This window comes from Gallus gallus, chromosome 1 (assembly GCF_016699485.2).
Source record: "Gallus gallus isolate bGalGal1 chromosome 1, bGalGal1.mat.broiler.GRCg7b, whole genome shotgun sequence".
Lineage (NCBI taxonomy): Eukaryota > Metazoa > Chordata > Aves > Galliformes > Phasianidae > Gallus > Gallus gallus.
This window is the reverse complement of record NC_052532.1, coordinates 62,773,593-62,800,406: the sequence shown is the minus strand read 5'-3', so window position 1 is coordinate 62,800,406 and position 26,814 is coordinate 62,773,593. Positions and strand designations below refer to the sequence as shown.

The 26,814-nt window shown below is 44.1% G+C and overlaps 1 protein-coding gene across 3 annotated transcripts in view; it reads left to right on the top strand.

Annotated features, from left to right (window-relative positions):
* Positions 1-5,888: 5,888 nt before the first annotated feature.
* The window catches only part of RERG (RAS like estrogen regulated growth inhibitor), a 107,156-nt gene continuing 86,230 nt past the window's right edge, over positions 5,889-26,814 (top strand). For 2 of the 3 annotated variants that reach the window (XM_046904998.1, XM_416404.8), the window contains exons 1-2: positions 5,889-5,921; positions 7,126-7,299. In XM_046904998.1, coding sequence (XP_046760954.1) covers positions 7,239-7,299 — 61 coding nt within the window. In that variant the 5' untranslated portion in view covers positions 5,889-5,921; positions 7,126-7,238. Of the gene's footprint in view, positions 6,239-7,125; positions 7,300-26,814 lie in introns of all 3 variants that reach the window. The other variant, XM_004937961.5, reaches the window with a different exon arrangement.

Genomic DNA, 26,814 nt, shown 5'->3' with positions numbered 1-26,814 from the left:
CTTCCCCCCTTTTATATTTACCCTATCTTTAGCCAGTGGTGGGTACAGGACACCAAGATGAATTTCCCCTTTTTCTCAAGGATTCCAAATCCATCTTGCCCCATAAATATTGTAGCCTATCCATGAAGACCATATTGCTTTGAGGCAGTATGATATAATTTCATTACACTAATGTTTTCCTGAACAAAACTAAATATTCTTTGTGTCAGGGACTGCTATAACTGTCTTCATCTTAATTGCAGGGCTGCAAGGCCGGCCCTTTCAGTCATGGCTATGGATGATCCCTGACAGCACCCTGAATCCCCATACTGCTACATGTCTGTGTTCAGTACCCCCACAGCACCGTCCTGTTCATGCTAGCAGCCATTTCAGGAGGGACCCAGCTGAAATGCTTATCTGACGTTGGCCATGGCCACATTTCCACAAGACAGCATGGGGTACATATTGTCATACACTACTGGGCAGGCAGACATGGTCTATGCTGAAGAAAAATTCACACTCAAGATTTCCTTTGCCATGCATCCCTGAGCTCAATTAGTCCCTAACCCCTGAGAATGGGCTAGAAACTGATCATCTTGAGTAGGAAGTAAATCTGGATTTGATCAGGCACAGATAATTACTCCTAATTAAAATCCAGAGCAGACTCCCTCTCTCTTTAATACAAGTATAGAAGCTGTCTATATAACAAAAAATAGCCATATATACCCATTTATATACTGCAGTCACTAGGATACTCATGTGAAGTGGCATACCCCAACAAACATACTGCTTGGACTCAGAGTGGGAGATCGAAAAGTGGTCTCGTGTCTCTCTGGGCATGTTACAAGGTGTTCAAAGCGAATATTCTTCAGTCTTACTTCTGTGAACAGGTCTACCTTTTGTATAGCAGCTGAGCCACAATGCAAGCAAGGCCCCAGGCAGAGCACTTGCCTGGGCCTGGCTCTCTGCACTAAGGATGTCCCACCCAGCCCTAATTCAGCATTTTCTGTTGGGTGGTGGTTACATTCAGAGAGAAACAAGAGATGAGAACGAATCTGTATCTGCTACACTCTAGGTTTAAATATCCTCCGAAGTCCTCTCAGTCATTCAGCTCCCTGAACGTATTAATGATGGCAGCAATTACCCCTTCCATTCTCTTGATTAAACAGAGGGAAAGAGGTAGGAAAAAGATTAGAGACGGAAAACTCCAGATGTTGTCGACACCAATATCTGGTTCCACCAGAGTGTTTGAACACTGAAGAAATGATGAATTACAATGCGGTCCCTACGGCAATCCAGATTGCAATCATAATACCGTTGAGGAAGAATAAGGGCTAGCATTCATTAACATGGATAGCAAATGAATTTATGGTAATTTCCACTGGTCTTTTCAAAGCACATAAATACATCTGTAAGAAATTAAGATGACACATCAGTGTAACTCATTCATTAATAAAGTCCGCTATTGCACATTTGTTGCAAAATTTGTTGCAACTGTTAGCAGAGGTTTTTAATTCCATTACTGTACTTTATTAAATCCATAACACAGATCTATTAGAAGACTATGAGTTGATCTACAGAACATTATGTAGGTGATTTAATTATTAGTACAAACTTACTTCAGTGTAGAAACAGGAATTCTTTGTTTTTTGTTTTCTTTTTTTTCCAAGCATGTAAGTATGTTATAATTCTGAATATATACAGGAGAATTACAGTCACCCTGTTTTCTCTAGGGTTATACATTAATTAATATTCCTTTAATAAAAAGCTATTAAAAGATCTCTCCATGAGTGAGGAAGGAGAAGCAACAATATCAGAAAAGCAAACCTTAAACAAGGAACAAAAAGGGCTAAACTGTGATGGGGTCAGTGCAGTCACTGCTGTATTCCAAAAGAGTTTGTAGTCACAACTTGCTCGCATTTAAAGGCAGACTGACAGGATGAAACCTAGTCAATGGCATAGATGAGGAGAAACACAGATTAGCAGAATTTATGACTTTTAATTCGAGCAATAGAATCACAGAATCACAAAATGGTTTGAGTTGAAAGGGAACTTAAAGATCACCCACCTGGTTCCAACTCCTGTGCCAGGGGCAGGGCTGCCACCCAGCAGCTCAGACTGCCCAGGGTCCCATCCAATCTGGCCCTCAACACTCCAGGGATGGGGCACCCACAGCTTCTCTGGGCAGCTGTGCCAGGGCCTCACCACCCTCATAATGAAGAATATCTTCCTAATGTCTAATCCAAACCTATCTTCTACTAGCTTAAAGCCATTAACTCTTGTCCTGTCACTGTACTCCCTAGTGAAGAGTCCCTACCTATCTTTCCTGTAGGCCCCCTTTAAATACTGGAAGAGCACCCATTTGTCATGTGTTACAAAACATGAATTTATGTGTTGCTAATCTACCTAGCATGGCTCCCATTGGACCACGCTTATCAACTTTGCAAGCACATGTATCACTTTGAAGTATACCTTATAAAAATCTTGCTTCTGCAAAAAAAAATACCAAAAAAAACCCAAGCTATGTATTTACATATCTCTTTGCAAACATGCCAAGTGTTTGAAATAGAAGGCCTGAGTCAGAAAACAGCACAGAGGCACTTCCATGTGTGAGATCCACAAGATGCTGTGAAGAGCATCCCTTGCCCCCTTACAGTGCTCTGTTTTGGCACCTCATGAAGCCAAATGAAACAAAATGTTGAAGCCCAGATTCTGCTTCTCTCTTCATGGCTGCAACATCAATACAGGCTGTTGCAGAGCTTCGGATCAGAGATTGCTATAGCCTAAATTTCAGCTAAGTTCAATATCTGCTCGTTTTTTCAATCTCCACAATGGCGTGAATTAATTGTACATGCGTCAAAAAACACAGTAATGATGTATGTGAGGGATTTCATGCTTGTATAGATATTTTCCTGTGAAGTGGCACAGAGTTAGTATGGCACCAGGTTGTCCTAAAGGGGAAGCTGCAGCTTCCTTAGCTACTTCACTAAGCCTGTTCATGTAAAGTAAACACAAGCAAATGTTTCCATGATTGTGGTCTCAATTACTACACTAGAAATAAACACCTATTAAACAATAAAGCCTGTATCTTAAAACAAAAGTGTTGAATTTTTCTTAGATACAGTAAGAAAAGAGTTGAGAGAAGTTATAAAGCCTTAGCATACACTCAAGAAGCACATCATTATAAACTCAGTGTTTCATGAGCTACAAGGGGAAACGTAAGCAAAGCAAACATTAATTTAAAACAGCAGTGCGTTATAATGACTACAGGCTAACAACAAAGTTTGTCCATAATCTAACGACAAAGTTGCAATTTTTTTTCATGGCACCAGATTAGCATAACTGAACAGATTTATGTACATTGCTGGAAGCCAACACAGAAACATTTGGAAGACATTCTGTGAAAATGAAGAAAAGAATCAGAATGTTTCTCTTCGAACCTTTAGAAATAGCTACAAATATTTGTGTTAACTTGTTATTTATTCTGTAGTTTTTCTAACAGTAATCAAGCACCATCTCAGCTCTCAGGAGGACGCTGTTAGAAAAGGCTGTAAGCCTAAAATCACTGGTGGGCTGCTGCTCAGGACAAGCATCCAGCTCTGGCCAGGTGTGCATGGCTTTAGAGGAATCCTTGCTGCAGTTCTGAGTTGTTCTTCTAAAGCAGCAGTAAAGGTATTAATCCTGAGCTCAGTAATCCTTTACCAAGTGCAGGAACCTTACCTGCAGACCAGGAGAGCCTGTCTCCTCACCCATGCCGACATTGGTGTCATCTGCTCTACAGTTTGCAAACATCTGGGTTCAGATGACCAAAGGCGATCAGAGAATGAAGTGACACTGTTTTTTATAAAACTCAAACTCCTAGATGCCTTTGTGAAATCAGATCTTTGTCATCTCTTCCTTTCTTACGAGTCCCATCAAACTTCACTCCCAAATCTTCTTTCAAGAGTTGTTGAAACCTGCAACGCTGTCACCGACTACAGAATCTCCAGACTGGTAGAAAAATACCACCATTCATTTCCTGTTTACACATCAACTTCACATGCTGGTTGTCGTGCCAGTAATATCACAGCAGTCCTGTCTACCACCCTGCAGGAAGCTAATGTGATGGTCTTCACAAGGGAGGTGGGAGCAGGTTGCCCAGAGAGGTGGTGGATGCCCCATCGCTGGGAACACTCAAGGTTAGGCTGGAGGGGTTCTGAGCAACCTGATCTACCTGTGGGTGTCCCTGTTCACTGCAGGGGGGTTGGACCTTCAAAGGCCCCTTCCAACTCAAACGATTCTGTGATTGTATGATTCTATAATTCTGCGATTCTGTGTCTCATTCTCCATGCAAAGACCACACCCAGAAGCATGTTTCAGGATCAGCACAAGTGGCAAAGCCATTGAGAAAACGCAGCTGCAGGCAAACCTGCTTATGGCCAAGTATGTATGCGTGGCAAAGCATGGCAAAAGACCAAGCTCCTTGGTCTACAAAACTAAAACCAATGAATTTCAAAGCTCATTTTAGGAAGGGAAAGAAAGCACACCCAAACCCATCAACATTATGTGTGAGGCCAGAGGAAGCAAACAGCAACAAATGTGGTCCTGGACCAGCCCTGTGCGTCTCAACAGTCCATAACCTTTGCCTGTATCCAGGATTGGTGTTTACTGAATTCTTATGCCCTGGCACCAGGAGACTTCATCTCAAGCAGATTGCATGGCGACTGGGATTTTTAATGACCGGTAAATTATCTACTGCTTTGGAAAAGCCTGTTATCGTATTTAATTTGACAGCCCCATGCAGGGTGAATTCCATAGACACAAAACAAATGTCAGGCCTCCAGACTAGCACACATTTCCCCAGATGCAAAATAGACACTCACCAGTTGCTCTCTTAGGAGGATGGAAAAATCTAATCCCTCTAAATTATGTAAACCAAACAAAGAATGAAGGCTTAAAGCTTCAGCATTTATTTTTAACAAGTAAAGCATAAACCACACTACTGCTTTCACATCTGCCTTCTAATTTTTTTTTTTTTTTTTTTTTGCTTTTGAACGATATGTAGTACAACTATTTTAGGATCTGCTCCTGAGTGCCCGCAGCTGGCACAGCATGTGGGGAATGGAAGGTGCTCATTTCTCCTCAGGGCCGATGCCTCCTAAATGCTGCCTGTGCTCGTGTGCAGTGCATCACGAGTCATTTTTTCCAATCTAACTTTTATTTAACTTTGCATCAAGAGGGACAGAGGGGAGAGAACTATTTCTTTTAGTCACCTCGTGTCTCATTCAGATTTGGGCTGGAACAGAAACATGGGAGGAACATCCACTGAACTTTAAGAGCTTCTGAGCTCTGTTTCACATGTGGTATTCACGTGTCTTTACATCGCTGCATAGTTTAATAAACGTGGAAGCAAGAATTGTCCGGTAAATTTTGTCCTGTTGCTTCAGAGCTTTATCCCTGGCTCTGACCTCTCGAGTGGACTGATGCAATTACATGCTTCATTTTCCCCATTTGCAAATTGAAATAACAGTGCTTCTCTTTGCCATGGCGCAGGCTGGAGCTCATGGAGGAAGAGCTCCATATGAAGAGCCGGCGCTGACAGAACGAGGTTTAGGGAAACGGCCTCACTGTCACTTTGCTGTTTTGTTGGAAGGACTGGGAGAGACTGCGTGGGTTTACACAACTACACAGGGTGCAGGGAGGTACTGGTGAGCGAGCAAGAGGGAAGGCAAAGACAGCACTGGAGACGCTCCCGCAGAGGCACCGTGTGGCCGGCAGGGGGCGCTGCAGCGCCGCGGGCGGAGGGCGCCGCGGGAGCCGCCGCCGTCGCCGCCGCCGCCGCCGGGCGGGCGGGGTGTCCGCATTGTGCGGCCGCGCCGCTGCCTCCGGCGGGAGCGCCCGGGGCCGGGCCGGGCCGCTCCTCCCTCTCTGAGCGCCACGGCGCAGCCCGGCACCGCGAGGAGGTGAGCGCCGAGTGGGCGGCTGCGGCGTGGGGCGCGCGGAGCTGGGGGAGCGGCGGGGCCGGGCTGGGCGGCACCTGCCGGGACCGCGGCGGGGAGCGGAGCACCCCGTAGTCTCAGGCGGGAGGTGGTGAAGCGGTGCGTGATCGTTTAGCCGCTACAGCCGTCGGCGGGACGCGGGGAGACGTGCCGCAGCGCAGCCCGGCAGCTGCGGGTCCCGGAGCGGCGAGCGGGAGCGCTCGGGGGAGAAAGAGCCCCGTGTCCCTCTCCCACCGCCCCGGTGGGTGACGGGCGCTCGGCTGTGCCTTGCTTCGGAGCAGGTAATAGTAAGTTTGCCGCTGTAAGAATTGACAGCTAACGTGGGCATTGTAGCGCAGCGACCAACCTTCGTAACGGTAAAGTTCTCCGCGGCTGTAAAGGCAGCCCGAGCGCTCGAGGTTTTGCTCGGGGCTGAGGGTCGCCGTGGCCGTGTTTTGCCCGATGTCCGAGAGCGCTTTACAAGGACGGGCAGCGTTAAGTGCATCACTGCCCCGCTCTGAGAAATGAAGGCGGCGAGGAAGGAGCAGGTGACTTGCTCAAGGTCACGCAGCAAAGCCATTGGTTCCCATGGGCCTGCTGGAAGCGTGTTGCCAGGTATCTGGCATCCTCTCTCGAACCCCGTTGCTTTGCCGAACGTACGTGTGTGAGCTGAGGCAGCTCAAAGACGGAGCACCGGGTGCGGATTTGTTTAGGAGAAGGGACAAGGTAGGAGTGCTCAGAGGCTTTAAACAACTGCTGCTGAGTAATCGAAACCTTTCTGGAATTTGAGGGCTCGAGGACAGATCAGCTGTCTGCAGGCATTGCTAGTGAATGGCTGTAGCTTTTAAATAAAGCACTGAGTTATCAGAGTTAGGGCAGGTACAAACAATTGCAGCCCGCAGAGGCAAAAAGAGTAAGGAGCCCTACCTGGAGCCCTGCGGTGGGTACTTGGGGTTGAATTGGTACCTTTGTCAGCATTACAGTGCCAGCATGAAACAAACAGCGAGAGCTGGAAGAGCTGGGAAGCTTAAGGTAGGTTTTACTCAAGGGTGCCAAATGTGTCAGTGGTGTTGCTGCAGTGCTTAAGGCTGGAGCGCAGCACCGTTGGCATGACTTATAAATCACACGGGGGAGTGGTGAGGAAGCGCCCGGCTCCTTGCAGCTCCATCCTCGTGGTGTTCATCCCCAGGCTCTGCACTGACGTCACGATGACACGGTGAAGCCGAAGACAGGACCTGGGAACGCTGCTTCTGCTTCACTTTTGATCGCCAAGTGAATTTGTTGACACTCCGTTCCTCCAGCATGGCTAAGAGCGCAGAAGTGAAGCTGGCGATCTTTGGTCGAGCCGGCGTGGGCAAGTCAGGTACGTCTGCTGTTTGCTTTTACTTCTGCTTGTCAGCAGGTAACTTTTTGCTCCCTCTGCACGGCACCGTACAAACTCTTTGTGCAATAGGACAGCTGTGAACTTAGTCTTGTCAGAGAGGACAGGATAAGGCCAGGGCTTCTGTCCCTTGCCTTCCACACTGCTGTCTCCGGGTTCTCCAAGATTAAAGTACTTTTATCGCTCTAAGATAGAAAACCGAAAACTTCACACCCCGACTCCATCCTACTTCTCATGAAGGCAGGATTCCTCTTTTCCAGGGGAACGGAGGGAATTAGTATTATTCAGGTTGTGCCTTCAGAACCTGTGCTAGGTTAAGCTATTGTATTATGTTTCTTATTTACATAATTTATATTGCAGTCTTTCCAAGATCAGATTCTCTGCTAAGTGTCAGATGGCTTCTGATAGGTGTTTATTGCTGTAATTTGTGTTGATTTCAGTGGAGCATTTTCAGTTCGGCACCTCAAAGGATCCTTATTTTCAGCGTTCTCTTGGATTTTCGTGTTTGCCAAGAAATCAAGAAATGTGATGTGTTAAGTTTGCTTTGAGAGAGACCTTTTGAGAAAGAAGCGAAGCCTGGAGAGCTCGTGTTGTAGAAACACAAGGGGGAGGCATAAATGTTACAAATCCTTTTGTGTAGACAGCCTTTCCCTTGGTGAGATAAATGAGCGCATTGCTAGGGTTGCATGCTTCCTCAGGCAGTTCGATGGTGTTGCATTAACTTGGCAGCTCAAGGACCACTCTCACGTGTCCTTGCACCACAAGGATGAAGAAACAGGAAGATTCAGGCCCCTCATGCTCCTGTGCCAGCTTGGGAATTGTAAGGTGTTGCTTATATTAGAGAAACCTGCACGAGAGAAGCCAGGAGTAGGACCTACTTTTAAGAGCATTAGGCTGACTCCCAACTGCCGTCAGCCAGCTCCATTTCCCCAAGGTCACTTTTATGTTGGAAGTGTCGAGGCTGTGTGCCACAAGCTGCTATTATGGTTTAGTTACCTTGGGAAGCAGTTTATGAAAGTATGTTTACCCCGAAGGTCTTTTAGCAGAACGCTATCAGTGAAGGAGTTCTGTCAGCCTTCAGGAAAAAAGGCGTATATGAGGCGGAGGTCATTAGAGATTACACCACTTACACAAAGCCAGCACAGATTAAATTCTACCCGTTTGAATAAAATACCTGAGGGAATGCTGTTAATACACTGGGATACGTTTGAACCGTGCCTTCTCTCCGGTTGCCCTCACCCCTGCCACACCTTGTTCCCACATACTTTATGAACTGGAAACGCTTTAATAAATCTGCTGCTGTATTTTGGTGCTCCCTCCCAGGTTTTGCAAGTAACTTTAGTGGTTCTTTTGGTTCAGCTTGTACTTGGTTGATGGGTTCAGTGGTTCAGTGGTCTTTTGGATGGGTGCAAAACAATGCAAGGGGACCTTGAAACGTTTCCAGGAAAACTGGAACACTAAACATGTCCCCACACCCTGATCATAGAATCAGAGAATCATTAAGGTTGGAAAAAAGCATTGAGGTCATCCAGCTCAACTGTCTACCTACCGTCAATATTGCCCACTAAACCATGTCCCTTAATACAACATCCATCTGTGTGTTTCTTGAACACCTCCAGGGACGGTGACTCCACCACTTCCCTGGGCAGCCTGTTCCAATCAGCACCACTCTCTGTGAGAAGAAATTGTTTCTAATATCCAACCTGAACCTCTCCTGGTGCAACTTGAGGCCATTCCCTCTTGTCCAGTTGCTGTTACTATGGAGAAGAGGCCAACCCCCACTTTGTCACAACCTCCTTTTAGAGAGCGATGAGGTCTCCCCTGAGCCTCCTGTTCTCCAGACTAAATCCCAGTTCCCTCAGCCATTCCTCGTAAGACCTGTGCTCTGATAACCCCAGTCATCTGAGAGCTTATGTTTAAAAATGCAAAGCTGCCAATTAGGTTAAAATGCCTCACCAGCAAAAGATCAACAAAAAACTTTCATTTTTATCTGTTGTATCCTTTTTTTTTTTTTTTTAATAGATTTCACTAAACTATGATTTTATGTTAGAAATGTTTTCATGTAGTCCTGGAACTGAGTGGGAGATTGTTTTTAATGCAAATCTACTAAACATCCTAGTTTCAGAGTCCCTCTTCTCTTTCTCTTTCTTTCCTTTCTCTTTTTTTTTTTTTTCCTCTTTCCCTTTGAGATGCAGAGAGGTATTACATAAAATATGACTAAGGTCCCTTCTTTTTGATTGTGACCACGCATGTGAAGCTGTGTGGAAATGAAGGCACAAATATGTGGGCAGCACAACAAAGGTGAATTTACGGGGGCGGGGATGCTCTGGAGCGTTATCAGCCACCCCTACAGAGCAGCAACTGCATCCCAGAATTTCCATCTTGCTTGTGAAAAACTCTCTTGTACGTTCCCATAAAAGGATCCAGTTTCGACAACTCAGCCGATTCCAGAGCACTAAGTGGGGGGTTGGCAGTGGTGGTGTCTGAAAGTACCTATTTGGTTGTAGCCAACAGTAGCAACATGGAATCTGTTAGACCTTTGTTGAAAGCAGAGCTGGACACTAAGTAGTCTCCAGATAGCTGGGTTTGGAGGTTAAGTATCCTACTGTATTAATGTCTTTTTTTAGAGTCCCCATGTAATTTCCTATCAGTGACAGTAGTTTGTAATGCATTGTAGAGACAGTGTCCTGTGGCCGTAGGTTACTAGCGTGGGCTTGGCCAGACAACTGAAAGATAAGCCAGACTCTAGAAGCAAGAATGCAAGACGGGACACTGGACCAGACTAGATATGTATGATGAAAAGAAGACTGATGAAAAGGAGACACTGGATGATAAATAAGGTCACTGTAATTGCCAGATAGTCATGCCAAAATATGGTTGCTGGCCTGCTTTCTTGGCTCATCTTTGCTTGCTGAGGAAGAGCCAGGCATTCGGTCCTTAATCTGTAAGTGGCTTCACCACTTCACAGCATCTGTGAAGTTACAGACACATACTGTAATTCCTTTCCCAGTTCCTGAGTAGGACTTTGGATCAGTGAATCAAAGCAGTTATGATGAAAGAAGTATTGTGCTGGGATGGGACACACGGAGAAGTATAACTCTCCTTCATGCACCACGAAAGTCAATTTAGTTGTTACCCATACTGAGAGGCAGTCAACATCCTGATCTTGTTATTAATGCTACACATCTGTTTAATAAGGTGCAAGGCTCCTTGTTCTGCTGAGTACTCCCTTCTGATTAATCCAACTCTCTCACCCGGGAGGGAGCTGCTAACCCAATGTTCCCAACCAGAATGCTGTTCACAAGTCAGAGGAGTGAGAGCATCCCAAAGAATGAATCCTGAAGTTAAAGCCAAGGAAAATAAACCTTTTCTCTACTTTCTTGTTTCTTATCAAGTTTCCATAGTTCAAAGGTTCTGAAAACAAACCAGAGAACAGCAAGTCCGAGTGTCAGCGTTTACTGTTCTCCTCCTTTTCGTTGCCTCCCCGCTGTCAGCAGAAGGCCAGCAGAACTAACTGATCAACTCAGCCATCCTGCTTTTGTATTTAATGTAGACCTAAACCTTTCAAATAGAAACAGAGGAGCAAACCAACTCAGAAGGGCAACTAAGAGTGCTCTATTAAAGCAGTCAGATCGGAATTACACTAAGCTCTGAATCAGGTTGGGTTTCTCCTGGGCAAGTTTACCAGGTAGAAGCATTCCAGCTCAACCCACTCTTATCCAGGGGACTGGATGCTTCATTCTGACTGTTTTTACTGTATAAATGTTGCATAAACGTTGCTTTAAATGAGCTGAAAAGAACAGATGAGGACCTCTGTCTGAGCCAAGGAGCACTTTGCTGCTGCTTCACTCGGGAATAGGAGCGGAGCTCTGCGGGTGGGAAGGGGCATTGCTTAGCCCTGCTATAGATAACAGGGTACCTCCTCCTCATTTGGGATAGAATCAAGTGGCACTGAGGGGGAAAAGAGCTTTTTAAGTTCTTTTCTTTATGTCCAAGAGGAGCTTGGAGGGAACGGAGAATTAAAACTGATGTGAATTACTTAAACAGCGCTATTTAAATCGTTCTTCTGTTGAATCCTACAGCTTCATTCCTATGGTAACAAATGCTAGAATTTCCTAAATAGCTCCTTTTCAAAATATAGAGGTAACAATTAATGAAGACTTAAAGGCCTTGTTCTCCCATGTCATCACAAGGTACAGTATGTGCCCAGAAAGCTGCAGAGGAGTGAAAATGTATTAACTAGGAAAGAAAAGAAGGGCATGTACTGGATAGCGGCATGGCTGATGCTTTTCCAACTCATAACTCAGTTGACTGTGAATGCTCAAAATACCTCTGCTTAGAAGCCCTTATATGTTGGCCAAAAAAGAGAGAATGTCCAGCTGTGGCATGTGCTGTCCAACTTGATTTTTTGCTCAGTATGTGCCAGGCTAAACACTTCAAGTTCGTGCGTTCACATGAATGGTGAGGTGCGCTCAGCCACGGGCAGATGCACTTCTCGTCTGTCTGGGCAGTCTGTGCAGCTGCAGCTCTGCTATGTGACATGGAAATACATATGGCTTCCACTGCTGCTTGAGCAGGATGGAAAATACTAAAACCTCCACCAGCTCCCTGGTAAATACATGCCTGCTTATCTGCAGCTACAGAAACCCTTCTCTTGTGGAATAAGGTGTCTAAGACACAGGGCTGCTGGCACCTTTAGATGCAATAAAGGCTCAGTTCTTTGCATTTGTAGAAAGGGGTGATTGATAAAGTGGCATCAGCAAATAGCACTCTGCAAAAAGCCAGTCCCGTCACAGAAATGAAGGTTTCACCAGCCTCAGTCTTTCTAGTGTCAGTTGGAAGTGTTGTGAACAAGCAGATTTCTGTCTTGGCTTACCCTATGTTCCTTGTCTAACCCAGGATGGGTGAACATACCTGAAGAAAGATACCTAGATTTAGAAGTTCCTACAGAACTGTGAGCAACAGCCAAGTGAGAGGCACCTAAAACAAATCTTTATTTTGTTTTCATTATCTGGGAGTATATTTGAAATTCACCTCTGAGGATCACTTCCAACTGCGGTGCCTGAACTGAATTCAGCCTTGCCTTTTCTCAAAAAACTGTATGGGTTACTGGGAAAGAAGCCCATTTCAGAGTAATGTTCTACTTCGCAAATCCCTGCAGCAGTTTTCCCTCACCAGTTTCATTTCAGGGACTTTTGAGAAGGAAACATGAGCTATTAAGGAGCGATTAGTCAGTGAGCTTGCAGCTCTGCTCATAAGGCAAGGAAAACTACCACAAAAGCTTTGAAGTTCATGCTATACCAACTGATGTATCCCAGGAGGATTATTGTAATAAAGGTGCATCTGAAGTACAGGAAAGTGAGTGGAAAGGGAATTTATGGATTTACTTTTTTTTTATTCACTGATAAAGTAGATGGAATGCCTTTTTTTTTTTGTTTATTCTTAAGAATGGCAGTAGCAACCAGATGCATAAGTGATTCTTCAGTGCTCAAGTTTAATGCCCAAGGTATTAAATGTCCCCTAGTACTTCTCATTGGTAAAATACTCATTAAACAATCCCACTTCTTACTACTTCTGATTTTACATAGCTTATTCAAAGGCACGTTTGCTGAAAGCAGTTCTTTGTGTGTACCTGCTAGTAGAAACGTACCAGTAACTAGCTCACACTGGCTGAGATTTTGGGATGGTTTCTCACTGTCGAGCACACAAACACATCTTTGGAAGCAGGTAGTACTGCAAACAACTAGTTGCAATACCATGACCTTTCTACCCTACCATTCAGTGGATGACACTGATGCCTGTATTGGGGGGTGAGCTCGGGGTTTCTGGATCAAACACATAGGCCACTGTCATCCATGAACGTGTAGTCCTAGCCATGCTGACAAGGACAGGAGCTGCTTTTGGAGTAGCCTCAGTGCATCTGGGTTGGGGGCTGGGCAGGGGGTACGTTAACCAAGCAGAGGGCTCTACTGGGATCAGAAATAACCACGAGCACCCCTACTGTGTTTCTTGGAGAAGCCACACTAGCGATACCACACAGATACGAACATTTAGTCAGCAGCTGTTCATCAGCCAGTCTGTCATGGACTTTCTCAAAGCTGCAGTTGTTGCTTCTTCTCCATGCTCTTCAGTTCTAACACCAGCAACCTGGGCTAGACACAGACACATTTGCTGTAGTGGGCAAGATGGTTTGCTTGTACCTGTTGCCTCCTCCCTTTCCTGTGCTTCTCTCTCTGTTCTTCACTGTAGCCTTGCCCTTGGCCTAAGAAGCATTCATACTCTGCTTTGCTTGACATTCTTATTTATTTATGAGGTGGGTTTTCGATCTCCTTTCTGGCTAACCATGAAATAATAAAACCTAGAAATTCTAACCAAAAGCCAGCGTTGTTCACTCAAGCATAGCTGTGTTCCCCGTTCCGTCTCATTTAACTACATCTGACATTGGCCCTACCTGCATCCCCTCTGAGCAGCTGGTGGCAGCTGTTTGAGCTAAGCCTACTCCTGCTGTTCTTTGTTTCTGCTTAGGTTGGGCTAAATATAGCCTGCAGTTTGATTGCTGGGGAAGGAATGCCAGGATTCAAGATTTATATGTGCAGCACAGCTTTCTCTCTAAGCTGCGCTCAACCACCTCCTGCAGTGCTTGCCTTGGTAAGATAGCCATCCTGCCCGCTTCTGTCTCCAGTAGTCACTGGCAAAAGCAACAGAAGAGCTTCCTAGTGGAGTCTGAGGCATGCTTTGCCTGCTTACTGCAAAGCATGGCAGTGCTTTGATCAGTCTGCAGTTCCCCACAGAGTCACTAAACGCACTGACATCTCCCAGACTGCTGACCCTAATTCTTTTCAGAAATTCTAAGTTCACCCTTCCCCAAATTGATTCCATACTTCTCAGTGTCTGCATTCCCCGCTTACCTCTTGCTTGGCATATACTTTTTCCTTAACTTCCCCTCAGCTGTCACCCTTTCCTCTTTTCTTGCCTGTCCTAATACCTGTTCCTTGATTCCTGTGTACAAACTCTTCTGTTTTGTACTTTACAGTTGTCTTTTTGTGCTTACAGCTGTCTTTTCAACATTCTCATGTATTGCTTCTTCCAATCTCTATTTCTTATCTCCAGCTCCTCCACTACTGTTTACTGACATTGCCAGTAAACAGCAATGGTTCAGGGCATGAGATCGAGATGAGTTGACCTTGCAGCAGTGATGTAGCAAAGGACAGCTACTCTGAAGAGGTTCCTGCTATCCTAGAAACCATTTGATAGCCTGATTTTTTTGGATGCTCTCAGCTTTGACTACTTCAGAGACTTGTTATACAAAGCCATTTTCATGCAGCTTAAAAGAGTAAAGCGTGTGACTTTACATAGCTAGCCTCAGTCATAGAAGTGGGTACATTCACCTATTTTGGCTTAACAGAAGAACAGTGGAAAGAAGTTAAGTCTGTATTTCCCGAGCAGACATTATTTTTCTGCATATATCTGCATGCCACCCTTGCACCTTTACATTTACAGCACTCAAATACGTAAGTATAATAGAAATGAACCCTGTCTAGAACTGGGAGAATGTACAAAGTGCTTCAGGGTTCAGCTGAACCGTGGTTACAGTGCTGTTGCTACCTGCTGTTGACTGAAGGTTTACACATTGTTAGCACACCCCTGGCAGGGGCTCCTACACTGTGGTGAACAGGAGCGTAGGGGAAATAATGTGAGGCTGCTGGGGGCAAGTGAGCTGCGGCTTTGTCTGGAGCCTTGTCAGTCTGAGAGGAGGTCTGTCACTTACTTCTGTGCTCTTTGCAGCCAGCTCTCAGTGGGGAGGGTCAGCTTCACATCCGTGACAAAGCTACACGGCCGCTCACCACGTCTGAAGGGACGGCTGTTTCAACCAGCATTTCTTTCCATTTGCTTCAGATTAAGCCAGCCCCCCTAGTTGCACTGACTCATACCTCTTCCCAGAGTCAGAAAAATAACTGAGAAAGGACATCTGCTTCTATAGCCTTTTCATAAAATTCTGAATGGGAAAAGTACTTTTTCTGGTTGTTTCCCACCAGGTAGAGCATTCACACTGGTGGAGTCAGTCAGAAGCTGTTAGAGTTTTTAATGGATTTGCCATGTAGATGTTGGGAAGTGCCGTACATTACAATAGTGATGCCGTAGATAACTCATTCTATGTATATAGCATGAAAAGATGAATGGCAAGAGAAGCATGAAGCCCTAGGGAAGGAAGTAGTAGATATATTAAACATATGTGTGGCTTTAAAATGCCATAGAAATTGGCTGGAGTCACAGGCTGCTTTTCCAGAAATGTTAGACAGTAGTCTGCACGCAGAAAATGAGAGAATATGTTGAAAACATCAAGCCTGGCTTTGAAAGCACACAAAGCTCTGGGTGTTCACAGGTTGTTTTGCTGCTGCCACTCAGGGGTCAGCAGAAGGGAAGCTGAAGACAAGCAAAAGCAGAAGCCTGGGGCAGTGAGGCATTATCATATGGGAACTGTTTAGATAGACAGCTTGAAAAGTTTTCAGGCTGGGAAGATGCAATCAGGGAGCGCACAGGATACGCTTTCCCAGGGAGTAAATTTCTTTAGCACTTGAACAGTACTTCAGCTTTCCAGCAGGCTGTGGGAACAAGGGCCCTCCTGTGACCCTCCTGCAAAGCATGCCACTATGACTATCCTCAAGTGGCCAATATAGAAACCGAGGTGAAGGAAGAAGGAGCCTGATAGCCTTTAGTCACCAAGGGGATTGAGATTTTGTCCATGCGCATTGCCAGAGCTTCCTTCTATGGTTCATCCTGTGGGCCAGGCCTGCAGACACCCAGCATGTAGCGGCTCCCAGGCAGGCAGCCATTCTGCAGGGCGTGAGCCCCGCTGCATCTTTGTGACCCTTTATGGCTCATCATTAATTACTGACAGCATTAAATGAGGCACTGAGAATGTGTATTTTCAAAAGTTGTAATTTAAGCAAAATTGGCAGTCCTGTTTTTCACTTCTTATCCAGCAAGGCTTACTTTCATTTTGACTTACAGGACCACAAGCATAACAGACCTTCTCTCTACCCTCCACTCAATACTTTATTTGCTATCCAGTTCTAAATATACCACTAGAATATAACCTGTCAGTGTTGGAAAACCCTACTCGGGAGACTTTCTTCTCTGCTAAGACCAGCAAGGCCCACAGCGTTTGTCAGCGGCTTATCCCCATGCCTGCCATGGGAAACAAAAATCCCGCTCCCCACAACAGCGGAATCCAGTTATAGAGAGCTGTCGACTGTGATCTTTTCCTGACCCACACAGCTATTGACCCATGCCCCTGAGGAGCTTTACAAGTGAGAACTTTTGAGTCCTACGTTCAGAGCAGAAAAGTGCAAGAAGGAACATAGAAGCCAAAAAATTAGAGCAGACTATTTATTTCTTCACTGAAATAGAGCTGCAGAATAAATAAAAATGTATTGGAGAGTCACCACAGAAGAATGTGGTATTAGACCCATGGGGAGCAGCAGCAGGAAAAAGAAACAACAAAAACCTTCACACTCTGCAAAAAGGGGGGCATGAAGTATCACCTGCCAAAACAAACACTTTGTATTAACCAAACTCAGTGGCAGAATCAGTGACGCCAAGCACTACTGCTTAACCCAACTGGATGCTTGAGGTTACATACACTGGAATTAGTTCTGCTCCAAGCTGAATTCCGACATGAAATAATATAACAGTGATCCACAGCGTGAGCGTGTCCCACAAGTCCGTATCTCCTAGATCGATTGCCAGGCAACATTTTAGGAAATTTATCTTCAATTAAGAAAACTTTGCCTTATCTAAAGAGAGCACGTTGGGTCACAAAAGATTATCAAAGAGGAATAGAGAAGAACGTCAGCATCGTTGTTTATATATGTAACTGTTTAGAGAGATGTCCTTCAAGGCCTCATGGCCTTCAAGGCCTTCCACTTGTTCTGGCAGTGGATGCCTGCCTACTGCAGCTGCGGATCCAAACAAGTTTGTTCACAAAGCAGGGAGTGTGAAGGGGGCTACCAACTTCTTTGCTTTGCTGTGCCCACACAAGCACCTTTCCCCTTGCCACAGCAGTTGCTGGGGAAATTGCCTTGTTTCCTGTTTGTAGTCAACAAATCCACTAAAATGGATCGAGAGCTCTTCCTATTTGTATCTGGGCAAGTGTGCCCTCACATCCATTCCTGCTGTTCAGTTATTTAGGTTTATTTTGCTGATTAAATGACAAGAACTGGGAAAATGGCAATTTTCCTGCATAGATGCATAACCCTAAGAGCAGGAGACCTGCTTCTGAAAAGCTGTAGGCAGAATGGTTGAGGACAAGAGACAGCTTAATCCAGAGCACAGCTTACTGGATTTCAGTTGAGAAATATTCACATATCACAGAATGGCTTGGGTTGGAAAGGACCTCAAAGTCCACCCAGTTCCAATCCCACTGCCTTTGGCAGGGCTACCACCCAGCAGCTCAGGCTCCCGAGAGCCCCATCCAATCTGGCCCTGAGTGCCTCCAGGGATGGGGCACCCACAGCTTCTCCGGGTAACCTAGTCATGTCCTATTGATGACTTTGTGACTAAAGAAATGGCTGTGAATAATCCAGCCAGAGGCCAGCGAATGTAAGTTGGCCACAGAAGGAAAATAACTGAAACTGAAGAGAAGGAAATCCAAGCTTTTCAGATAAGATATGGAAAATGAGTAAATCAAAATTCTCCCTATTATGTGTCAACAGAAGAAAGATTGATTAATGACCTGTACTGGTGAGACAAAAAGTATTGATGCAAAAAGCTATCTAGGCTTAAAAAGAAGGGACTAACCTGACTGAATGGTTTAGACCCATTGGGAGGGACAGACACACCTGTCCTTTTCCTTTTACCAGTGGTGCTGTTACACTGAAATAAAAGCAAGTGCTGACTGAGGCAATAAAATCAAGATCTGGCCTGTAATGTATGCTCAGTGCCCCATGGAAATCTCAAATAAGTGCATCTTACGCAAGAAGCTTCTTTCATTAGTGTTCAGTGTAATTAAATCAGTCTCTCTCTCACCATCCTCTACCACACATTCTTGATAATCACTTTGCTGAGCATGAAAACTAGCTAACTATTTTAAACATACTTAGTATGACTGTTCTCTTTACAAGCTTTCTACTTATGCTCTAGCATGAGACTTCTGAGCTTTGGCTCAGCAGCACCATGGTGGAAGGCAGTTGACATAGTGCTCGGTAAACGTGAGGCAAGAGACAGACATGGAAAATGCAGAATGAACCTAGAGGAGTTTCTTTAGTTTCAGCACCTTGCAGATAGGAAGTGTCATAGTTCACCTGTGGGAAGTCTCTGGGCCCAGCTGAGCAAAGACTCAGTATCATAAGGACTGTTTTCAGGCTCTGTGTCTTATATCTCACCTCATATTAGGTCTGTTTCTAAAAGATTTTTAATCACCTGAATTTGTTTTGCCTGTGAAAATTTTAGTACTGTAAAGTTTGAGAAACTTGGCTGCACGTTGCAGTGCTGCAAGCATTACTTTTTGTGTCAGTATGCTGCAGTGCGGATGAATACGGGCCGCAAAGAGTGATCTTCACATCCAAGTCAAAGCAGTACGTTGCCACCTTAGATCTTACCTCCATCTTCTGCACAGTAGGTAACTGACATTCACGTTCAAAAAGGTATGGAGGATACAATGCCCAACAGCAGGAGCCAGAACAAGGCTTATGGAAATAGGTTCACAGTTAAAATGCTTGCAAGCTTGATTGTGAATTGTCACTTTCTGTTCATTACCATTAAGGCTATCGCTCTTGGCTAAGGTTAAAATGCTTTTGTGTCTTATGGATAACAAGACACAGCACACTGAAGACAGTCTTTACAGTTTCCAGCATGGGCAGACTGACATAATTGTGTGTTAAAAGTAATAAATCATTATGCAATTCCAGGATTGCTCTGTTTACTTTAATAGTTGACTTTAAGGAGTCAGAGTTATATATTTCTGTGACATTCTAAAGGCATGTTTTATGTGGCACTTCAGAATAGTTTGAGTCTGCTGATTGCAAAAGTACTTTCAGATCCTAAATTGTTCTGCTCAGAAAAGAGGGGTTTCCAAGGCTGTCATGAACACAGGAAGTGAGGGCATCTAACAGTGTGCTAACTCAGCAGGAGTAGTTTAGCATGAGTCTCTTCCATAAAAGAGACCTACACAGCTTCTGAGTTGCCTTAGGGATGGTCTTGGAGAGGTCTCCCATGCATTTGGGGATCAGAATAATGCAGTGGGGTTTGGTAGGTTTTTTTGCTTGTTTGTTGTGGTGTTGGGTTTTTGTTTTGTTTGTTTGTTTGTTATTGTTGTTTTAAGGTTAATTCATAAGTTTTTCTCTGCCTTCAGACAAATTCAAGCCTAGTTTCCTACTGGGCTGTGAGCTCCCCAACCAGCAAGGCCAGTGGTGGTGCTTGACCCAAGAGATCTAGGTTTAATTCCTGCAATCAGATTGCTTGGGCTGCTGGCTTTCAGCTTTGTTATTTTAAGAGCTGGAAGAAGAGAAGTGCATGGCACTGTTGGATAACTGTGCTAGGGAGGACAACCTCTTGTACAGTAACTGCTTTATCTTCAGTTTATCCCTATACCTCTCACATGAAGGATAACCATTACTGCTAAGCTTCATCAGTTAAGGCATTTTTTGGCACAGGATAGAAGACTGTGATGAAGGCAATGATATTAACTGCCTTCAAATACTCAGTGAACTCATCACTCAAGGATTTTGGTGAAATACTGGGACATGTTCAAATAATCTCAACCTCAGCACAATGTCCTAACTGCTAATTCTAAATAAATAAATAAATAAACACACCCTATCATCCTGAAGATTTCTGGCACACAGAAGTAGTAAAATAACAGTCAGTGTTATTTATCCCTTTACTGTAGAAGAACTTAAGCCAGCTGTATCTCCAGAAGCCAAGTCATATCACTCCCTCAGCTTGTGCATTTGAAAGAACTCTGTTGCCAAAATATTGTCACACAGGTAGTGGGCACTTGCTACAACAGCTCAATATTAAATGACCCAGAGAAACTCTGAGTGGCAGAAACACGAGATACACATATGAAATTTCTCTACTCTTAGAAAGTCATTGCAGTGCTCCCTTGCAACAGAGCTCATTTGATTTTAGTTAAGTCATGAACCTCTCAGGATTCTGTTCACCAGTGGCAAGCATTTTATGTCCTCCATTGCAAGGGTGTCATAGTGAACTGGTGCAGTAACTCTTTATGAATTGAAAAATATTGTTTTGTTGATCATAAGTATTTTCTTTCCTTGTGCTTAATTACGTTTTTTCCTCTGCTTTTGCCTTGAGCTAAATCTCACTTCTGTAGATCACATTCTTCTCTTCTGGACCACTATTCTGAGTAGAGTTTGCATTCTATTTATCTCATTATTCCTACATGCTGCTTAGACACATGGAGCCCTGTCTTCATTTTATAAAGCAAATGGTTTTCGGAGTACAGTTCTAAAATCTCTTTATGGTATTAAGGAAAAGCAAATTTAAATTACTTATGTTAAATAAAATAAATATGCATAACTTTATGGCGCTAAGGTGAAAACATTAGCTGAGTCAATGTTTGGATTGTGCTACCAGAGTGTTGATGAGGACTAGCAAATTTCAAGCATTTGGACTCATTAAAATCAATAGCATAATTTGTGCAAGAGTGGCTTATTTGCAAATACAGGGATTAACAGGAGTAGGTGGAATAGCAGAATACAGATACAATCTCTTCTATAAATTCACATTCAGATTCATGAACAAGGATACAGAGCTTTCTGCTGACTCATGCCAACATGAATATTTTTACCTCTGGCCGGGGTGGAAGACTTGAAAGCACAGCGGAAGAAGAAACTAAGGGCTGGCACAGAGGAGATCCTGCACACAGGAAGCGGATGGGAACCTACATTCAGAAGTTTTAGAAGGAAATTATGGGAAATAAAAGACTTAAATTAATTCAAGATTCCACAAAATGTTAGACTAAATCTTGTATAGCGCCCTGAACAAGTGTTGTGTCCCTCAGACAGGGGGAGGCTGATAAGCAGGTAACACTTGGTTTCAAACAATCTGAACTGCTGTTTGTTGGTTCTACTTCTCCTGCACTGTTTTCTTCTCCTTAGAACTCATAATCTGCTGGGGAGGTCTCTGTGTAGAGGTCCTCCAGAGACAGAGACAGCTCGGGGAGAATTGAAAAACTGAGGTTTCAAAACATTTACTGAGGGAAGGGTGAGAAAGTAGGCATTTTCTCAATTTTGTTTGCTTATTTTTAATCTCTTGATTAAGATCGTGTTGCCTCAGCCTTAGCCACTCCACGGACTTGAACAAGACTTCTTATCAAGGATAACTTGCAATGATCTGCAGTGAAACATTAATTTTTTCCCCCTCCAGACAAGAAATTTTGGTCTCCTCTGAATTGCCATCTGTACTTGGTTTCCATAGCAGCACTTCCACAATTAAGAAGTACTGACAGACATCTGGGGATCAACCTAAATTCTGTGAAAGTCAATGGAAAAGCACATTTTTATTTCTTTGGAACAAGTCCTTGGAAAGTTGGGTCAGTTGTTCCACAGATTGCATCCTGCTGCCCCACTGTGGCACTTCCCAAGCAGGAAAGCAGGAGCCTGGGGAGTCCACCCACCCAACCAGCACTAGTAGACTCTTCCTCAGAGAGTTGTGTAACAAATTCAGATGCAAAGGACCATTTAAAAACAAGTACTGTAAAGGCAATGTTGTAGGCCCCAGGAAAAATGTGGCATGCTGTTTTCTTCTCAACCACAGGTACAGCATTGTTTCACATTCAGAATTTAGGGCATTTGCTCTAAGTGTGATAAAGCTGTAGTTCAGACCTCTTTTCTACCCCTGCCTTACAACAGCAAGACACTGCAAATAGCACAGTAGTGACATTCCCTTGCAGTAGTCCTGTTCAGTAGCACGTATTTCATGTACTGGGAATGGGCACACAAAGACCTGGAGAAACTGATACCAAGCTGATAGCCGTGCCTGGAGTTCAACTCAGGCATCTCCAGCTCAATCTACAGCCTGACTCCTCTGGCCAAGGACTCTTCCTGCTGCTAATGTGGTTTTAACTACCACTATCAGCATGTTAGAAGATTTTTCTGTTGCAGAAATGCAGCCTTACCGTAATCTACTGGCCTTCATCTCCTAGATTAATAAGCCTCTAGTAGAGTGCTTTTTATCATGGGACAGAAAATATATGATCAGCGGAAAGTCAGTAAGTGTGAGCAACAGCAATATCATACTTCTCGATAAGCTTGTCTTGAACAGCAGTGGAAGAAAGGGGTGGTTCATTGAGAGGTTTGGCACTTACCATAATGAGGAGACACCAATAAGCATGCAAAACATTGGGGTCACATATTTAGTAAGAGGATCTAATTAGTACTGCTGCCTCAAAATGCTGAGTTCAGTAAGTGAAAGCGGGGCAGCTGCTGCACTGCTTTCTCTGAAGAGTGTCATCTGTCAGGCTGAGCCTCAGGTTTCAGTCTGACAGGTGGAGCTGGAAGCAAGACTGCTTTTGTTGTTGTTGCAGTTTTTATTTTTTAAATGCTTGCAGAAGTAATTCTGCCATTTCCAAGAGCAGTGTCAGGGAAAAGTGGGTTGTGTCTATATGGAAAAATATTCTTGCAGCCCCTTTACATAGATATTGTAGTATTACTATTCCTCAGAGCAGGAACTCAACGCCTAACAAAGAGGGTTGGCGTATCAACAGAGGCATGCGCTTCTATTTGGTATACTTCTGTTTGGTAGCAAGCCAGTGCCTTGAAGTCCTCAGTGGTGTTTCATGAATTGGAGCTAGGAATTAGTTTCCACTTGATATGAGAGACATTCCAGCTTCACTTCATCTCATCTGTCTCTGCACATTAGTGCAAGCCTGCACCTCTGTGCTCTTCTTTTATATCCAGCATAACCAGAATGCTAAAATGTCCTAGCACCATCTGACCGTATAAAAAGTCAGTCTCCCTCCTGCTTATAAGCTCCATTTAAGTACTGGAAGGTCGCAATGGGTTTTCCCAAAGCCTTCTCCACATTGAAGAAGCCCATCTCCCTCAACCTTTCTTCATAGAAGAGGCACTCCAGGCATCCTCATGGCCCGTATCTGAACCTGCTCCACATCTTTCTTGTGCTTGAGGCCCTAGGCCTGAACATTGTACTACAGGTAGGCAGAGTAGAGGGGGATAATTACGTCCCTTGCACTGCTGGCGACCTCTCTTTTGATGCAGTCCAGATTATAATTGGCCTTCTAGGCTGCAAGCGCACACTGCTGGCTCATGTCCTGCTTTTCATCCACCAGAACTCCCAAGTCCTCCTCTGCAGGGCTGCTCTCAGCAGGTTCTTATTGCAGTCCATACACATATCTGAGATAGCCGCAACCCAAGTGCAAAACCTTCCACTTGGCCTTGGGGAACCTCATTAAGTTCTTATGGGCTCATTTTTCAAGCTTGTCCAGGGCCCTTTTGAGGGCATCCCTCCCTTCTATTGTGTTAACTGTATAACTCAGCTTGGTGTCATGAGCAGAATTCCTGAGGGTGCACTTAGTCTCACTATCTAGGTCACTGATAAAGATGTTTAAGAACATTGGTCCCAAGACAGACCCCTGGGAGTCACCACTCATCACCAGCTCCACCTGGACATAGAGTCATTCACCACAACCCTCCGGCTGTGACCATTCAACCAGTTCCTTTTCAAGTGAATAGTCCAACCTTCAACTTCATCTCTCTCCAACTTAGAAATAAGGATGTCACCTGGATCCACGTTTCTCCACCCATTTCAATTGAGAGATCAGAGGCTTTTTTAGTGCAGGGCTGGAATGCAGCATTCAAAGGAGGCCAGTGAGCAGCCTGAAAAGTAGTTGCAAGATCCTAAAAGCATGCATGAAATTGCAAGCCCAGCTGCCGTTATATGGGCATTAAATTAATTCTAGGTGTTGACCCAAACTAGGTGCTTGTGATTCTTTAAGCTACCAGATAACTCAAGTGTCTCCCCCAAAATTTATCACTAACGGTAGGAAAGGCACTCCTATTGAGCTTCAGACTCCAGTTTATGCTATCTCAGTTGATGAGGATATGGCATTTAGCGCATTGGCAATCACATCAGCTTGGCAGCACACTGTTATTTAGCTTTGGGATGATTTTATAGCCAGCTTCATAGCAGCAAGAGCAGCAGTGTAATGAATCTTATAAATTAAGCTCATCTGATGGATTTTCAGTGGCTTTGTTTAGACTGGGGGTGAAAAGCATCCCACTCCCAAAGCTCAACACATTTACCACTGACACAGGCACTATTTAACACCATTAGCACAGTTTTGACTAGGAATTTATGTGGAAAATACATATACTGTGTAGGGACACAACTCAGATGGGTGTACAACTCAATGCTGAAAAGGGGTTATATTCAGCATTGACTAGCTCAAGCCAGAGCCCTACTGCATGACAACCAGACAGGGTGTCTATTCTGCTGTGTGCGTGTTGTAACCCAACTACTACCAGTGAATGAAACAAGTGTTCTGCTGTTCATCTGCAGCTGAAAGAAGCTGTAGGAAAAGCAGTTCATTTCACAGTGCCTTCAATGTCTGTCACTCAGCTAGTTTAGCTCAATTTCTCTTAAAAGCCATGTTTTCCTCTCTCTCTTTTTGGTTTCACCACTCTCTAATTTCCACTTCAACACAGTTTTTCCATCCTGGTTGAAATCACTAGGAGGAAAATCTGTTGTCCTATTGAGAATAAAGCCAACTTTGCAGGCCCTTGTGAATCAAGTAATTTTTGGACAAAGACCGTAACTTCTAGGACTTTATCCAGATCATGGCTTTTGTTTGTGCAATGCTCAGGAAAAAATCAGGAAAAAAAAGGCATGGGTTGGTATGTAGTTCTCGATCCCATGTGCCATGATATCTTAATTAAACTGTACCTTTGTTTACTTAAGCCCTTAAGTATGTGGAACTAAAACCTTGCTAGGACCTATTTATAGGGCAGCATCAGTGGTCTATCCAAGTGTTAAGTTAATCATTCTGACTGTTGCCTAGCATGTCTGGTATGCGAGGCAGAACTCCCCTCCAGCATTTGTCCCCTTATGTTTCAGTTTGAGGGTCCGTAATACCCTGTCTCTTGGTTAGGCCTTCTACAAGTTGTTACAAAGGAAGTTTGTGCTATACTTACTCTGCTTCCCTCTCACGTATTTCCTTTCACTCTCCTCCAAGGTGTCCGTCACTGAAGGGCCTTAGGGCCCTGCTGCTTTGTCTGGGATCATGTCCTTCCAGACAGGACCCCTCTGTGTCAGCCTTTTCCTGCTCAAAGCTCTGCTTTGCTCAGACCTGTATTGATTCAGCATTTCCACCATGGCTTGCAGGGGAATGAAGCCAATGTTTATATTGACCTGAGGCACCTTAATTTTGCACCTATAGTGAGTGATAACAATCTGATCTTCCACAAAGATACAGGAGCTGTCTGCAGATCCAGAGTGTCACATTATTTTATGCAGTACTAGCATTTGGAACATCAGTTGCACAGACCCAGAAACTAAGCACGTGAAAGCTTGAATGCTGAATTGTCAGTTATTAGGCAAGACTGTCAATATTCCTCCATTTTCCAAATCCTAGGCCTCTGAAACATTTTCACAGCAAAAAAATTGGAAGATTTTTCTTAATGCCTTTCTGTATTTAGTATTAAAAAACTAAGAATTGTTGGTGGTTATGAGAACTCCTTTAAACTTTCTCAGCCCTGTGCTTTTTTTTTTTTTTTTTTTTTTTTAGAAATGAAAAAAGGTAATTGCTTTACTGATCTGATACAGAGTACTTAGTCATTTTCTTCCTGTGATATGTGGAGAGAGCATATCCTTGCCTTGTTTTGACTCAGAGAATCATAATCTGACTTTCATTCAGGCAAGTTTGCATATACATGTATCTATCTACACCAGTAGCTAATTAGCAGCCAGAACTAATTCCATGTCTAAGCTTGAAGTCAGGATGGCATAAAGCTTTGAAGTAATGTTTCATTAAAATGTTATAAAGTTCCATTATGAAATGAACCACAGTGAGCAATGGATGACAGGCGACTTTCTTTAGTCCTGGTTTTCTAGTGTCTGTTCTTTGGTCTACTGCTGCTTATCATATAACCTTGAGAAAATTTCCATCTTTCTCAGATTCTTGGCTTACTGTCCTGTACTGAGATACAAGGAACATAAAGAAAAAGAGTTTAATCAGTCTCAGTGAAACACTGTAGTCCTTGAACAGAAAAGGCTATATAACTGCAAAACATATGTAATCTAGGGAAAATTCCCCAGGAAGTTAGGGAACAAGAGAATAGGAGGGTGAAGGGGAATTCTTGCACCCCATAAGGCATAGTTTTGCAAGTGCTTCTTCTGCAGGAGAGATCTCTCTCAGTAGTTCAGAGTCAAAGAGATGTTTATTTATGACTGAATTAGGCTTCGCAGTCAAGGCGGATAGGAGAGGGGTAGAAATCAAGGGGAAGTAACAGTAGCTTTCCA